This window comes from Equus quagga, chromosome 4, assembly GCF_021613505.1.
Source record: "Equus quagga isolate Etosha38 chromosome 4, UCLA_HA_Equagga_1.0, whole genome shotgun sequence".
NCBI lineage: Eukaryota > Metazoa > Chordata > Mammalia > Perissodactyla > Equidae > Equus > Equus quagga.
Window position 1 is genome coordinate 37,665,856 of NC_060270.1, and position 15,664 is coordinate 37,681,519.

The following is a 15,664-nucleotide window of genomic DNA, read 5'->3' on the forward strand; positions in this document are numbered from 1 at the left end:
GGAGATGTGTAACAGAGAACATGTGCCCTTGTTAAGACTAGAGAGACTGTGGCAAGAAGAGCTGAATGAAGTTGGGCCAGACGCTGCTTCCCTCCGAAGGGTTGTGTGGATCTTCTGCCGCACCAGGCTCATCCTCTCCATCGTGTGCCTGATGATCACGCAGCTGGCTGGCTTCAGTGGACCAGTAAGTTCTAACCATTCTTTCTGACAGTCTCCAGGGGCCCGGCCATGGCCAGCTCTAACATTCTTGTTCTGTTGCAGGGGTTGTACTCACCTTTGGGCTAGTTAGCAGCCTTAGAGATGCCTCCAGGTCTGTTGAAAGGGAACACTTGATTTTGGAGTGAATGGTGGCTTGTCAGCAGCTGGAAGGATGAGGGGCCCATGTTATCAGAGAAGAAATGGAACTGGTTTGCTTTCCTGGGGCGGGGGTAAAACTGAGTGATTCCAGCTCTGCACAGGACTGTGCTTCTTTGCTGTGTGTTGACATGAAATGGCAGTCTTGGTTCGAGAAGATGTGTCTTGCAGTGCTGTGCGTGGGCGAGAGCAGCATTGTGTGGCATAGGCTGTTGAGCCAGTGCTGGTGACACACCGAATGCCCGGTGGCAGAGTTGTCACGTGTGTGTTGGTTCTGTGGCAAATGAGCCCTGAAGAAACTCAGAAGGCTGTTGAGGTTTTTAGAGTCTAACCTAGAATCCATTTTCAGTTTTGGTTTATAGTATAAACTGTGTGGCAAGTGTTGGGGTGGCAGCCTTGGTTTTTTTCTTGTGTGTACTGAAGCAGAGTAGGGAAGAGAGTGATGTTCACACTGTTTTCTGGACACCTGTTTCTTACACCTGCTATGCTGCCTGACACTTAAGACTTTGATTAAATCTATTCTCTACATATTTGCCTTGAGGCATCGGAGCAGTAGTACTACTTATACTGTGCATTTTCCATGTGTGGGTAAGCTGCAGGTTCATGGTTTTGGTAAGTATGTGCCTAAGATGCATGGTGATTTAGGTAAAACTAATTTGCAGTTTTTCTGTTTTTTGGTTTTTTTTTTTTTTTTAAATGATGGATACCTTTTTAAAAATGTTGATCTCTTTTCTGAAGCAGAGAACTCTACTTTTCTGGTATTGGGTTTCTATATTAATTGACCAACTAACACACTTTTGTATAAGTTTTAAGTCAGAGGGACCATGTAACTGAATATTATGTTATTGACCAAAATGGCAAACATTTTCATAGGACCAGCTTCCCCCAAGAAGAGCTTCTGTCATTGTTTCACTACAGGGCTGGTGGCTGCTCTGATCTTTTGTAGAATTCTTTCACCTGGGTGGCACAGTGTACAGGCTTTCTTGATTCCATTTGGCCAATGCAAGAATTTCACTGGCTCCCTCCCCCCCAGAAAAATTCCATAGATTGTTGGGATTTTAATTTTTTTCTTGGGGAAAAAATGTACCTATGCATGTTCAGCTTGGGGGCCTTAGTCACTTCCTTGAGCATCTGCATTCTCCTTAATCTCTCTTTGAAGGCACAGCGCACTGGAATACTAATCTCTAGTAAATTCTTCTAGACACCAGGGAAAGCTGAAACCTTCCTTTAACAGGAAAACAGCAGCACGTTTTTCCTTCTCTCTACCCTCTTGGGGAAGAGCACCTTAAGGCCCCTGTTATTTCATGGGATTCCATCCTAGAATGATCGAGAAAGCAATGATCCCATCCACAAGCTCTCTAATTGATAAAAAGATTTAAAATTGTAATTAATGCAAACTTCTGTTTTTTGGAGCTCCCACTCTAACAAATTTCTTTTTAATTGGAAATTGAAGAATCAGACTGGTTTTGAGATTAGTGCTAGCAATGAGCATACCTTCCGTCTGTGGATTTAAGTCCTTTCGAGGAACGTCCATTCTAGATTTTTTCACATTTTCTAATATGGCACGACTTTCAAACTGGCTTAGTCTGTTCATACAGAATCTATATATGAACCGACTCCCCAAATATGGTGTCATATTTCTTATCTCCCCTCAGGCCTCACTGAACCTTGGTGTGCAGAACAAATGAAACATAATCAAGTTATTGTATCGTGTTTTGTTTTTTTAAACAGCTGGCCAACCAAGGCTGGACATTTTTGATCAAGATAATCCAAGGTTTCAGTGACACCAGTGGACCAGTGCTCTGGGCAGGACATCCAAGGGTCACCATAATGTTAATGGAGTACCGCAGTCTATAAGGGGATGGTCCTGATTTAATAAAAATGGCCAAATTGCTAACCTTACAGAGATGGTCTGTGGCCTCCTTGGATTCAACCTGTTTTAAAAGGCCTGACCTATGATTTGTGGGTAAAGAATTAGCATCTGCCCCGTAGATCAGCCAGGGAAGGCTCCCTCCTGCGTGCGATCTCTTGGTGAATGCTCACCCTGCTCAAGGGCCTTTTGGGGAAAAGGACAGTGAAAAGCCTCTAGAGAGGTAAGTTCCCCACCCTTCCAACCTCTCTCCAGCTGCAGCTTGCTTGGTGCTGTCAGGATCTGGATCTGGGGGGTGTGTCTCTGTAGTGGAACCAGTGACAGAAGCTGTTCTTTAGAATTTTCAGGATGGCTGTGTTCCGCGGTCAGAATGAGAGAGTCAAGCTGGGCAGAGTCTCTCGCCAAGAGTTCAGGTAAGGTAATGTTTATTCACTGGGAATGCTTTCCACAGCCAGACAGCTATGCTGACAGTCTCGAGTTTTCTCCCAGTTTGTTTAAATTGAAATGATAAATTTGTAACTTTTTAAAACTAAATTTTGGTTGGCTTTTTCATGAAAACCTTTTTTTGCTTTATCCCATACAAAATGGTTTGAAATGTAATTGTTTTTAAAAAAACCACATGTGTTGGAAAATTCTTTAATCTGCTGTTTCCTCTTTTTCCCCCCTCCTTTGAAAGTTTTGCATAGTGTAAGCATTCCTTATGTCTATACCTTTCCCCTGCTCCTCCCCGCTGGGAGGTAACTAATGCTATTATCCGGTGCTGAAAAATGGCACCATAAAGCTATGGGAAGGAAGGAACCCCAAACTACAACCTGCTGTCCTTTCACGCCTTCCTTTGGAGACTCTTCCATCGGTGCCGAGGTGTGTGAGAAAATGCTTTACTGCGCCGCCATCTTACTGAGTTGCTTCACGTGAGGAAAATGGGGTTTTGACCCTGCCACTCAGTGACTCAGTTCCACATTTTGGATTGCATACTGGAAAAGAAGCCAATCTTCTTGCTAGTAAACCAACAACCCAGCTGTATACAGTGGTGACCAAACAATGGATATAAACCTAAAAATCTGAGGGAGGGGAGAGGTGAAATACCATAGTTCTTGGAATCTGAATTATCCTATTTATTTGAGCAGGTTATTTATTGAGACTTGACATAAACCTGATTGGAGGGGATCTCTTAGGATCTAGTGGACATCTGGTATTAATTTCCTCGCAGGAAAAACGAGAAATACCAATTAACCCAGAGAGAGTCTGGGTTCTGGAATTCAGCATTAGCTGCCTCAGGACAATTGTGTCTGACCTCCATTTTTGTCTGTCATTCACAGCTGGCTCCCAGCTACAGTGCCCTCTGCTATAAGGATCCAGGGTAGATGGGTGGATGGGTTTCTCGTTAATTTTTTTTTCTTCCTTCAGGGTGGGGGACTGGTTTTGGCTTTCTTTTGTTGTGGTTTGTTTTGTTTCATTTTTGGCAAGATCCATTTTAGCTGCAAGGACTTGAAAAGACTGAAGGATGCCACCAGTTTTTCCTTGAGGCCTAGATTTTTGAATTATGTCCTGAGCGGAAGTCATTCCTCACAGCCTAGTGGACCAATAGCACCAGCGATTTTAAGCGGTGACCTTTTGGGGGCGTTTTTAGTTTTGTTTTGTTTTCTAATTCTCTTTCCTTAGCAGCAAGGTCTTTATTCCTGGAGAATCTACTCCATTGCACACTCTCTGCCACGTCAGGAGCCCTAACCAATTAAGTGCTGTCAGCTTGATGTACTACTCCGGACTCTGGAAACAGATATTGGTTTTATTCTGTATTTCCACTGTGTGTAGCTAAAACTACAGTCGGAGGCCAGATGACCTGTTAGATGGCTAGCCTTGTATAACTCTGTATGTTCCCATGTTTGTTACCGCAATGCTCCTGTTGTACAGTGTCTGTGAGATGCTCTTTGAAGATGGTACTTTTTTTTTTTTTTCATTTTCAATAAAAGTACTTTACCTCCCACTTCCTGGTATTTAATCCTGTCGCTGAATGTGCCTGTGTGAGTGTGTGCTCCGGCGTTGCAGGACCTCAGAGCTGGAGGTGGCACTCGGTGGTTCTTGGGGGCTGGCTGCCTTCCCTCACTGCAGGTGGTGTTAGACATATGCTACCTGAGGTAACACGTTTTTGTTTTTGGGAGGGCGCGGGGAGTGGGGAGGGCCCACGGGGGGGGTCTCTGGATTTTTTGGTAGTCTGTTTCGTTTGCTCTCTTCTGTACTATTAAACTGCTGATGTTTATTTTCAGGAATGTTTTGCAATGCACTTCTCACTCTTCCCCAGTCCAACTGTAGGTACACTGTTCCTTTTTATCAAATAAGCACGTTTGAAACGATCCAAAAAAGAGGTCTTAATTTCATTTAAGAAATGTATCGATGTGTGGACATACTGGAATAAGGTCAAATATATACTTTTTAATGACCGTGTGTTTAGAATGAATTTCAGCTCATGAACAGGTTTATGTTACGTTAGAAAGAGTAATGGTTTGGGTGGTGTCCTTAAGGAATAAAGTTTCAAATTAGACCTACCTCCTGGGAAATGCCCTGAGTAAATTACTGCAGGCAGGTGGTCAGGAATATTTGGTCCTCCAAGAAGGTTTTTCTCTGCTTATGCACTTATCACTGTGCAATGGAGCTGCCTCCTCTTTCTAACTTAACATAAAACTGTGGCGTAGTGTGTGGGTGCTGTGGAGATGTTGACGGCGGTGTGTGTTTCTCCCTGTAGGCCTTCGTGGTGAAACACCTCTTGGAGTACACCCAGGTCACAGATTCTAACCTCAAGTACAGCTTGCTGTTGGTCCTGGGCCTCCTCCTGACGGAAATCGTGCGCTCTTGGTCGCTTGCACTGACTTGGGCATTGAATTACCGAACTGCTGTCCGCTTGCGGGGGGCCATCCTAACCATGGCATTTAAGAAGATCCTTAAGTTAAAGAACATTAAAGAGAAGTCCGTGGGTGAGGTGAGTAAGGGGTGTTTGCTTTAGGGCAAAGAGAAGGCTACTGGCTTGAGCTCTTTCTTTCAGTTGGCTCCCTGCTTTGTCCTTCATCTTCCTCCTGAGACAAGAGGCCTTCGTCCTTGCGGGATCCTCTCACTGCTCTTTGTGTCTCGTAGCTCATCAACTTGTGCTCCAACGACGGGCAGAGGATGTTTGAGGCAGCCGCCGTTGGCAGTTTGTTGGCTGGAGGACCCGTTGTTGCCATCTTGGGCATGATTTATAATGTCATTATTCTGGGACCAACAGGTTTCCTAGGATCAGCTGTTTTTATCCTCTTTTATCCAGCAATGGTGAGTAAGCATTCTTTGCTGTATTCTGGCAGCTTCTCCTTAGAGGAATTACTTCCAGTGGGTTATATATAGTAGGCAGCACTGAGGTATCACATCTCTGATTGGAAATTTCCTCAAATTAGATACCTGGTTTGGAAAGGTCTAGAAAGAGCTAGGTAGTGTTCATTCCATACAGGTGGAATTTTGACTGGAGAAGAAGTAAGGTGTCACTCGAATAAAGGCAGTGTCTCCTAAAGAGATTAAAAAAGAGTCTGAGTGAAGGAGAAGGCCAGCAGGTGAACCCTGCCCCCAGGGAATACAGGAATATTTGAGTTACCCTGTCTCAAGTTGACGTCAACTGATATGGCTCTCTGGCTTCCCCTTGGTAGAGCTCGATATCTGTGATTACTCTGAGAACAAATACTTGTTTATCTTAACTGCTTACAAAGGGATACAAATTAAATAATAGTTGATCACTTTTAACTTAATAGGCCACTTTTATTTAAAAACAGTACAAGTCCACAATACTCATTTATTTATAATCACCTTAAGCACATTTATTTCCCGGAAAGACTAGACAGTTTTTAAGTTTGAATAAGCTCTGATTTGGTGTGACATTGCTTTTCCTTTCAGATGTTTGTATCACGGATCACTGCATATTTCAGGAGAAAATGTGTGGCCACCACAGATGACCGTGTCCAGAAGATGAATGAAGTCCTCACCTACATTAAATTTATTAAAATGTATGCCTGGGTCAAAGCATTTTCTCAGATTGTTCAAAGTGAGTTTAACAACTTTATATGTGTGCATGGGAGAAGTCCTTTGGCTTCTTTGCTTCCTGAGCACGTTAGCTACTAGGAATCTTAATATCATAGGACCATAATATCTTAGGTTCTTATAATATCTTATGATCTTTACATTGAGAGGGCTCTTAGAGACTTGAACCCACAACATCGTCTCATGGATGAGGAAATTGAGACCTAAGAAAACTGCAATTTTTTCCCCCCAAGATAACTCAGCTGGTGCTGTGTAATACATTCAGTTCAAAGTCCCCTATCTGTACTCTCATGCCACCCATAGTTTTCTGTCCTGGCCATGAAGATATCACAGAAAACAAGATCAGGTAGCCGCTGGGAGCTGCACTTCTGCCCCCTTCACTCTGGGTGCATGTGCACCACAGATGGTTAGGTCTGAGATCCTGGGGCCGTGTAGGGAGAAGCTGGATTGGGGGTCAGGATAGCTGGCCTCTGGGCCTAGCTCTGCCACTCACTCATAGGAGTTTTTTGGTTTGTCGTTTTGTTTTTATCTTTTCAAATAATTGATTTATATTGAGTCACAAGGTTCTCAGTACCTGACCCCATCCTGATCCATAAATTCAATGCAGACGTAAACATGTCTAATAGGTAAACGCTGCAAAGCTTGGAGGAATAATTAGCATAGACGGGGCGTTCAAAAAGACCTCAACAAAAGTCAGAATGGTGGGCCTTAAAAAAGGTGAAATTTAAGGAGGATGTATTTAAAGGCACTTTACAGTTTAAAAAAACCAAGCATATTTACGTTGAAACTTAATTTAAATATAAAAGATGTGGGCTATTAATTGACCATAACCTCATCGTGAGCCAACCTGAATACACTGCAGTTAAAAAGTTAGTGCAGTTTTAGATTGAATAGAAATACAGAGTTCAGATCAAGGAGGCTGTTATATTTTCACTGCTTGGTTTGTCGATGAAACCTTCAGGAACATTGTGTCCAGTTCATAGGCTTTATTTATGAGTGGTCATCCAGAGGAGGTGACCACTCAGAGGCGTCCATCAGTAGATTAGGCTGCTTCACTAAGTAGTAAGTTTGTTGCCAACTGAATGGAATAAATGGATGCTAAATGGACATCTGCCAAGCATGTTGGCAGAGTGACCACAGATGGTCCCTTCTTGCTCTCAAATTCTATAGTTTTATCATCATCTTTGTGAAATTCCATTCATCCTTCAGCCCTTGACTTGGTATCTTTACCTGCGTGTGTGAGTTTGAAAAGAACATTCTTGCTCATTATGGACTTGGCAAGGCATGTGACAAATGTTAAAGCAATGAGTTGGATTTTTTAAAATAGGACTTATGAGCTAGCTCTAAAGATAGTTCCCAGTGTCTTGGACAGTGGTAATACCTTTAAGGTCAATGTATAGCTTCTCAGAAGAATTACTTTTATGCTTGAAAATTTGCTTGAAAATGCCTCACCACTTTCTTGTTATGCTTCCTCCTCCATGGTCTTTAGTACTCTGCGGTTGCTCCATTAACAAGGTGTCAGTTTTGCAAATATTTAAGAAAAATAATTCCACCTTCAAAAATTGTATTTCACTCACCTTCCAATCATCCTTACTGCTTTTTGTGTGAAAGCCTCTCTCCCAGCAACCACATACAGTAGGCATCTAATAAATCTTAGCTCCTTTTTAATTCTCCTTTACTGTTGTATAGTCTTTCCTATAAATACCTAAGCAAGAAATAAACAGCAACCAGGTAAGCAGACAAAACTGCCAATTGCAGGTCCAGTTAATGTGTTCATTCCTTCTAAACATAAGAAACTTGCAGTAAGAATCAGACTAAGGCAGAAGATGATCATTATACAGAGATGTAGTGACTGGTTTCTGTTAGATTCATTCCTGTGACTTGATCCATTTCAAACTTCAGTCTTCTGTGCTGCTTTAATGATAGTAACTGATAGTTGTATTGACCTAGTTTTTGCATCATAGGTGTTAAAATATCGTGTTAAAACCTGTGTGTGGGGGGCCGGCCCTGTGGCTGAGTGGTTAAGTTCCCACGCTCCATTTCGGGGGCCTAGGGTTTCGCCAGTTCGAATCCTAGGCACAGACATGGCACTGCTCATCAAGCCATGCTGAGGTGGCGTCCCACATGCCACAACTAGAAGGTCCCGCAACTAAAAATATGCAACTATGTACTAGGGGACTTTGGGGAGAAAAAAGAAAATAAAATCTTTTAAGAAAATAAAAAAATAAAACCTATGTGTAGCTGAAGACCTACCAAGTCTTGTTTGCTGACAGAGGAGCAATATCCCATGTTTTCTTTTGACTTGCTTTTTAGAAATTGACTTGCTTTTTATTCTTAGAAATCCGAGAGGAGGAACGTCGGATATTGGAAAAAGCTGGGTACTTTCAGAGCATCACTGTCGGTGTGGCTCCCATTGTGATGGTGATCGCCAGCGTGGTGACGTTCTCTGTTCACATGACCCTTGGCTTCGACCTGACCGCAGCACAGGTCAGTGAGCCCTCAGGGCTGGGAACGTTTTGGAAATATCATGTGTAGAGATGCTCTGGTCCTCTTGTTACTAGATTTGGATTTTGCGTTCATGTGATTAAGCCGAGAAATGGAAGCATAGGGATTAGCCCAAACGCACAAATAGTGTACGGGTCCTCAACCCAACTTTGGATTTAATTCCAAAAATACTGATTGTGCTTTGGTTCAGATTACTGAGAATTTTAATTGAAGTTCTCATAAAAACTCTACCTTTAAAAAAATGTATCTGGGGGCCGGCCTCATGGTTAAATTCGCACGCGTCACTTTGGCAGCCCAGGGTTCACTGGTTCGGATCCTGGATGCGGACCTACGTACCGCTCATCAAGCCATGCTGTGACGGCATCCCGCATAGAACTAGAATGACTTATAACCAGGGTATACAACTGTGCACTGGGGCTTTGGGGAGAAGAATTAAAAAAAAAAGAGGCAGATTGGCAACAGATTGGCTCAGGGCCAGTCTTCCTCACCAACCCCCCACCCCCATCCCCGCCAACAAAAAACAGGTATTTTTTTTTTAAAAGAGTATCTGACTTGTACTAACATTTGGCAGTCAAGTTGCAGCCTTCTTTAAACCTGAAAGGAAATTGATGAGATCTTGTTATTTTCATTGGAAGCCTGATCAGACTCAGTTTCTTCCCTTTTCCTGTTTTCAGGCCTTCACCGTGGTGACTGTCTTCAATTCCATGACTTTTGCTTTGAAAGTTACACCGTTCTCAGTAAAATCTCTCTCAGAAGCATCGGTTGCTGTCGACAGATTTAAGGTAAGTGGCTCCCCTGCCCTCCTCGGTGTCAGGAGCTGTCCCTGGCAAAACTAACGGCCACCTTTATTCCAGCGGGTCACACAGGCTGTCTGCACTTCTGTTCACCTCTAGCCTTTTGGCAGATTGGTAAGAAAGGAGAAGTGGAGGAGACTGAATTAAGGGACTTTTTCAAATAAATAAATAGCTGTGGGCTCCCAGGATTTCAGTTCCCCTTCAGAGCTAGTCCCTGGGCCTGGGCCTGATGTGGTTTATGTCCTAACTTCCTGGGCCTTTAAGTGACTGAACCTGGAAGACCCGAGCTGTCAGGTGACTGTCAGCTTTTCCTCACCTGACCTGCCGTCTGCCTCTACCAGAATGCTCTCGGCATTTCGGTTGGTCAGTATGCTGCTAAGCACTTGTCGATACTTTCTTTTCCTGCCCTGGGGTTGTCACTCAGGATGCAAGGAATGCGGTGACGTGGGAATAGTCATAAAACGAGATCATGTTGAAAAGTGCAGTTCAGTTCAGTAAGGATCAGGTTTTTTCTTGAGGGGGTTAGTTGATCAAGCCTTGACTCTTCTTTGTGCCTTCAGTGATACAAGAAGAAGATATATTCGGGAAGGTGGAGGGAGATAGATATTTGAAGGTGATTAATACTTAAAAAAAAAAAAAGAGGAGGAACAGCACCTGTGTGGGCTGGACTTCCCTGACAAAGCTGCTGCATGGAGTGGCTCCTGCTAATCCTCCTTGGCTAGTGAGAGCAATACAGAAGCAGTGCTGGTGGCTTGAAGGCTTGAGGCTCAGGTGTTTAAGGATTAAGAGCATCACCTTAGAGGTTCAGGAGGAAACAAACTGGGTTTTTCTCTTAAGAAGAATGGAGAATAGCTTCCTAAGACTTATTTGTATTCTACTTGTTTACAGTTAACCAGGTGAATTTTGTTTGGTTAAGAAAGCTAGTCCTCAAGAATGCACCCCATGCCCTCCCTCACCACCCCGGCCTGGCTGCTAGAAGTCCAAGAGCCAGAGCCGTAGGAAAAGAAATAGTCTGATTGTAATCAGAGCTGTATTTTGCTGAGCCCACAATATCCAGCCGTGGAAGAAGGCAAATGTTTTGACCATAAGTTTGTCCCTCTGTTTGTTTCTCTATCCTTGTTAGTGGGTGGAATTGGTGGCGTTTTGGATGAAGGAATAGGAGTTTATAGTATCTCGCCTTGTTTCTTGAGAGCTGTCTTTTCTTCGCTTACTAGTGAGAACTTGTATTAGCAGGTGGCTTTTTGCATTATTGCTCCTTCCTCTATCCAGGAAGCTTCAGAGTTAATAATAGAAGCAAAATCACCCACAGCTCTACGATATGCCCCATGAGACTTTAGTCCCTTTCTAGCTTGTTTCTCTGGGTAATCTCCTCCTCCTCCTCTTCCTGCTCCCCCTCCTCTTCCCTTTCTCCTCCCCTCTTTTCTCTCTCCCTGCTGCTCCTCCCTGTCCTCCACGCTGCTCGCCCTCTCTCTCCTCCCTCTCTCCCTGTTCCTCCTCCTAGGAGGAGGATAACTTGTAGAAAGGCAATGAGAAGCCACCTTGTGACTTTTCTGATAAGATTGTCACCAGTATAGGGTTGCCAGCTTTAGCAAATACAAACACAGGACACCCACTTAATAACTGCATGGGACATACTTATATTAAAAACTTATTCATGATTTATCTGGAATCAAAATGTAACTAGGTGTCCTGTGTTTTATCTGGCAGCCTGATGAGCAGTCCCCTCTTCTGCTCAACAGCTACGTTCTAACTTGATTCTTCCAGTGAATGAGAGGTGTGTTTTATGGTCGGTGTCCTGTGGTCAAGTTGAGGTTTATGGTTTCTGTCCCTCTAGGATTCTGTTGTCCTGGCAGGTGCAAATGCAAGTAGATACAAATTCAAGTGTGGGGAGGGTGTGTGTGCCTCAGCATGTCCGGGCAGTGAAGTGAGGCCTAAACCCTCCCAGGAGGAAGGTGGGGCTGCAGGGAGCCCGTGGGAGCTGTTCAGACTAGAGGCACTAGCATCGTTTTTAATAGTCTGTTGAGGCCTAAAAGATCCTTTAAGTAACTTTTAGGGAAGAGAAATGATGGGAATGCTGTCAGCGTACGGTTTACTCTGTGAAGGTGGTCAGAATATTTGGCGTGTTATTCTTAGCTCTGTCTTCTCGGAGTGTCCGAATAAATGAAACCAGCAGCTGTTTTCAGAAAACTAACCCTAAGGTTGACCAAGAGTGAAGATTACCCAGGAGATTTAGAACCATGGTGCTTCTGGGAAGATGGGGAATTAGGAACGGATAGGACATGTGGTTACTTAAGGGAGGAAAAGAGCAAGCTTAGAAGTTTAGGATCTAGGAGAAAGGACTTGATCTTGGGGAAGAGGATTATATGCTACGTTTCATAGCACCTGCAAACTTTAAAATACTTGGGGGTTCTCAGTAACTAAGCAGAGTCCTGACCATAAAAGTCATCTTTTCTCTAAAGACTTTCTGATGTTATTTTATAAAGGTTTTATTTATTTATTTTTTTATCATATTGGGAATCCAACTGGGATAGCGTTCTATAGAGAAGATCGCTGGTTTAAGAGAATTGTTAGAAGTGGGTTGAAAGTCACGGGCACATGTAAGTCCTGGACTGAGGTTTATTATGGTCAGTGTTTCAGATCTAATGTCAGAAACACTTAGCTTTTCAAGCATTCCATTTTCCTTCCCCTAACATAACTCAGTGGGACTCTAGGAATGAGTAGGGGGACAGAGTCTTGTTCTCTTTCCAAGGGTGTGTCTGAGGCAGATACCCTTCAATTCCACGCAAGTCCGTTCCTTTGGTTGTTTGAATCCTCCCAAGTTTCAAGGCGGGACTTGGAAGACGTGAGGACTTGTTGGCGAGATGTACTCTACCTCTGATGAAACCTTCGCTACTCTCTCTAATCCGAGCTAGCTAGGCCTCATCACAGTCTCGGCTCAGCCTCTCCCACCAGACCTGTGCTATGTTGAGCTGAGGGAAATGCACAGGCTTGGGGTTCTGCAGGAGTGGTCTGGAAGGGAAACAGAGGGATGAGGGTCTGTGTAGGAGAGCAGTGTGCCCCTTGGTTTTCCTGCTAGCATTTTACTACCTGTGACTCAGCGACTCCTGGGTAAGAACAAAGGGCTGCAGACCGGTGAACTCAGTGTCCTTTGGTCCACATTGGACTGGCGGAAAAGGAACAGGTAGTTTAGCGTGTAACTGCAAGTGCAGTGTTGGGCCATTGACAAGGCTCCTGTCCCTCCTGAGGGTGTCCCCACACCCCTGTGACCTCTCGATGGGCCTGAGGCTGGGCTACACTAATGAGCTGCCTTTTGCCCTTCAGCTTCCTTCCACTGTATAGCCTGATGTGTTTTGCTACGTGAGTGTACGCCCTAGGCTTGTCTCCCTGGTCTTGATCCAGTGTCTCATCTTTGCACCTCTCTCACAACTCCTATCAGAGTTTGTTTCTAATGGAAGAGGTTCACATGATAAAGAAAAAACCAGCCAGTCCTCACATCAAGATAGAGATGAAAAATGCCACCTTGGCATGGGACTTCTCCCACTCCAGTATCCAGAACTCACCCAAGCTGACCCCCAAAACGAAAAAAGACAAGAGGGCGGCCAGGGGCAAGAAAGAGAAGGTGAGGCAGCTGCAGCGCACTGAGCATCAGGCGGTGCTGGCAGAGCAGAAGGGACACCTCCTCCTGGACAGTGACGAGCGGCCCAGTCCTGAGGAGGAAGAGGGCAAGCATATCCACCTGGGCAACCTCCGCTTACAGAGGACACTGTACAACATCGACTTGGAAATCGAAGAGGTAAGCCCTCTGCCTCCCCGCCCTCTGCCTGCACCCCGTCTGTCTACCGAGGCTTGGTTCTGGAAGAGGAGGCAGCCGGTGTTCCTTTTAGCAAAATACTTTGTGGCCGGAAGTGATTTTGAACTAAAGAGCAAATCTGGGCGGCTCCACCTCTAAAAGGAATATTTAGGCGTTTAACAATAGAACTTCGTAACAACTGATCCCATGAGATGCTCATTTTACAAGCGAGGCAGTGAAGCATTCAAGTGGATTTTCTGAGAGTTTGCCCTGAATAGATTTCTGGTTGTTAGAGTTGTATGTGAGCTGTAATAATCATTTCTGGTTGTTAAAACTCTGTGTGGGCTTCTCGTTACTGCTAGGCTGTGCACAGCACAGAACCTGACACGTAATAGGTACTCTCAGTGCTGCTGTCATCGACAATTCTGTGGTAATTGTTTATTTTTAACGTGAGTAAAGGATCATTTTGGAATATGATGTCATGGCCCAGGTAGCACAGGACTAGAGTCTCTCAGAGGCCCTCCTGTAGAGTGGCTGGAACAGAGACTCCAGGTTCAAGGCTTCTAAGATACAGAATACGCCTGGGAACCAGCAGCATGTTGAGGGCTGCATCATCCGGAGGGCCCCAGATGGATATGGATCCATTCATTCAACAGCCGTTTTTTGAGGGCCAGCTCTGTGCAGGCACTGTTCTAGGGCTGGGGATGTAGCAGGGAAAGACCAAACACAAAAATCCCTTTCACCCTGGAGCTTACATCCTAGTGGGCGAAGGCAGACAGTGAACAAGTAGGATCGGCATATTGTAGGTCAGATGGCGATGAGGGCTATGAAGAAAGGGGAAGGGAGCAGCGAGCAGGTGTGATTGCAGTTTAAACAGGCTGCCTGAGGGAAGCCTCATTTAAAAAGGAGTGTTTGAGCGAAGATCTGAAGGGAGTGAGAGAGTGAGCCTGTGGGTGTCGAGGGAAGAAGAGCATTCCAGGTGGAAGGAACAGCGAAAAGCTCCTGAGCCTGTGTTGTGCCTGCTACTGCCACAGAGTGAGCAACGTGGGGAATAGTAGATGCTGGGGGCAGAGAGGCATTTGGGTGGCAGAGCCCCTGTAATGACTTTGGCTTTACTCTGAATGGGAAGAGAAGTCGTTGGAGGGTTTGGAGCAGAAAAACGACATGAGATCTGACTTGAGAGAGTCACCCTGGCTTCTGGATTCAGAGGAGCATGCTGGGAAACAAGGAAGGAGGCAGGGAGAACAGTTAACCCAGGAGAAACCCAGGGTGTCTTGGACCAACGGTAGTGGTGAGAAAGGTTTATCTACATAACTGGAAGTAGGGAGTAGTGGGTTCTAATGCCGTGTGACTAGAGAGGCATGTTACACAGATCCAGAGCTAGACGGAAGAGAGAACGAAGCCCCCAGCTCTTTAGCGCTATAAGTGAGAGGGAGATGGTCCTGAGTGAGACCACCTGAGACAACTAGTATAGTTCGTCACTGGAAGGCACTCAAGTCAGGTTTTGACTTCAGTTAACTCATAACAACAGGCCTTGTATTTAATAATGATTATCTTGATTTTTAGGCAGCTCTACTACATTGCTACTCAGCTCTATTAGAGGATTATTCCTCATATTCAGCTGAAGTTTGCTCTTCTCCTATGTGTGTGATGATCCTCATTCTGCCCTTGAGAGCCCACATTCCCGTGACAGACCTCTAGCTATTGAAGGGAGACACGGTAATGCTCCTAGCCCTCCTCTTTAGGGAGGGGCAGGGAAGTTAATGTTTGCCTGATGTCTTCTTGCCAAAGGCACTTACTTCATTGTTGGTGTCTCCTTTAGTCACCATTTAGTCATCATAACAGGAGTGGTCTCTGTGTAAACCTAACTGACCGGAACAGACATGGAACCTGTGACTTGGTCTCCTCATTACCAGCAGGCGGTAATCTTCCCAGCTCCTGGGCCGTGTCAAAACCTTTGTTTGTTTAACATACTTTTATTAAGTACCAGACCCCGTCCTTGTTCTACAAGGATGACTCCTTCCCTCAAGTTGCTCAAAGTCCAGTGAGAGAGAGAGACAGTATCAGTTTAAATAACAAGGCCAAGATCACACAGTTGGCAAATGCTAGTGGAGTTGGGATTCAAAGGCACATTGGCTGCGTCCAGAATCCATGCTCTTTCCACACTGCCACTCTTCCTTCCTTCCTTCGCTGCGGGACTTGAGCCAGCACAGGGTTGGTAAACAAGTGGTAAACAAATCATCTGTTCTTGAAATCTTTTACCACTTCCCATTGAGAACTCTTTATTTTGCCTGA

General features: G+C 44.7%; 1 protein-coding gene across 2 annotated transcripts in view; it reads left to right on the forward strand.

Moving 5' to 3' along the window:
- The window catches only part of ABCC5 (ATP binding cassette subfamily C member 5), an 84,634-nt gene that overhangs the window by 26,091 nt on the left and 42,879 nt on the right, over window positions 1-15,664 (forward strand). For both annotated transcript variants that reach the window (XM_046657932.1, XM_046657933.1), the window contains exons 5-11: window positions 37-184; window positions 4,965-5,198; window positions 5,351-5,524; window positions 6,137-6,284; window positions 8,619-8,767; window positions 9,460-9,567; window positions 13,016-13,372. In XM_046657932.1, the coding sequence (XP_046513888.1) occupies window positions 37-184; window positions 4,965-5,198; window positions 5,351-5,524; window positions 6,137-6,284; window positions 8,619-8,767; window positions 9,460-9,567; window positions 13,016-13,372 (1,318 nt within the window). The remainder of the gene's footprint in view (window positions 1-36; window positions 185-4,964; window positions 5,199-5,350; window positions 5,525-6,136; window positions 6,285-8,618; window positions 8,768-9,459; window positions 9,568-13,015; window positions 13,373-15,664) is intronic.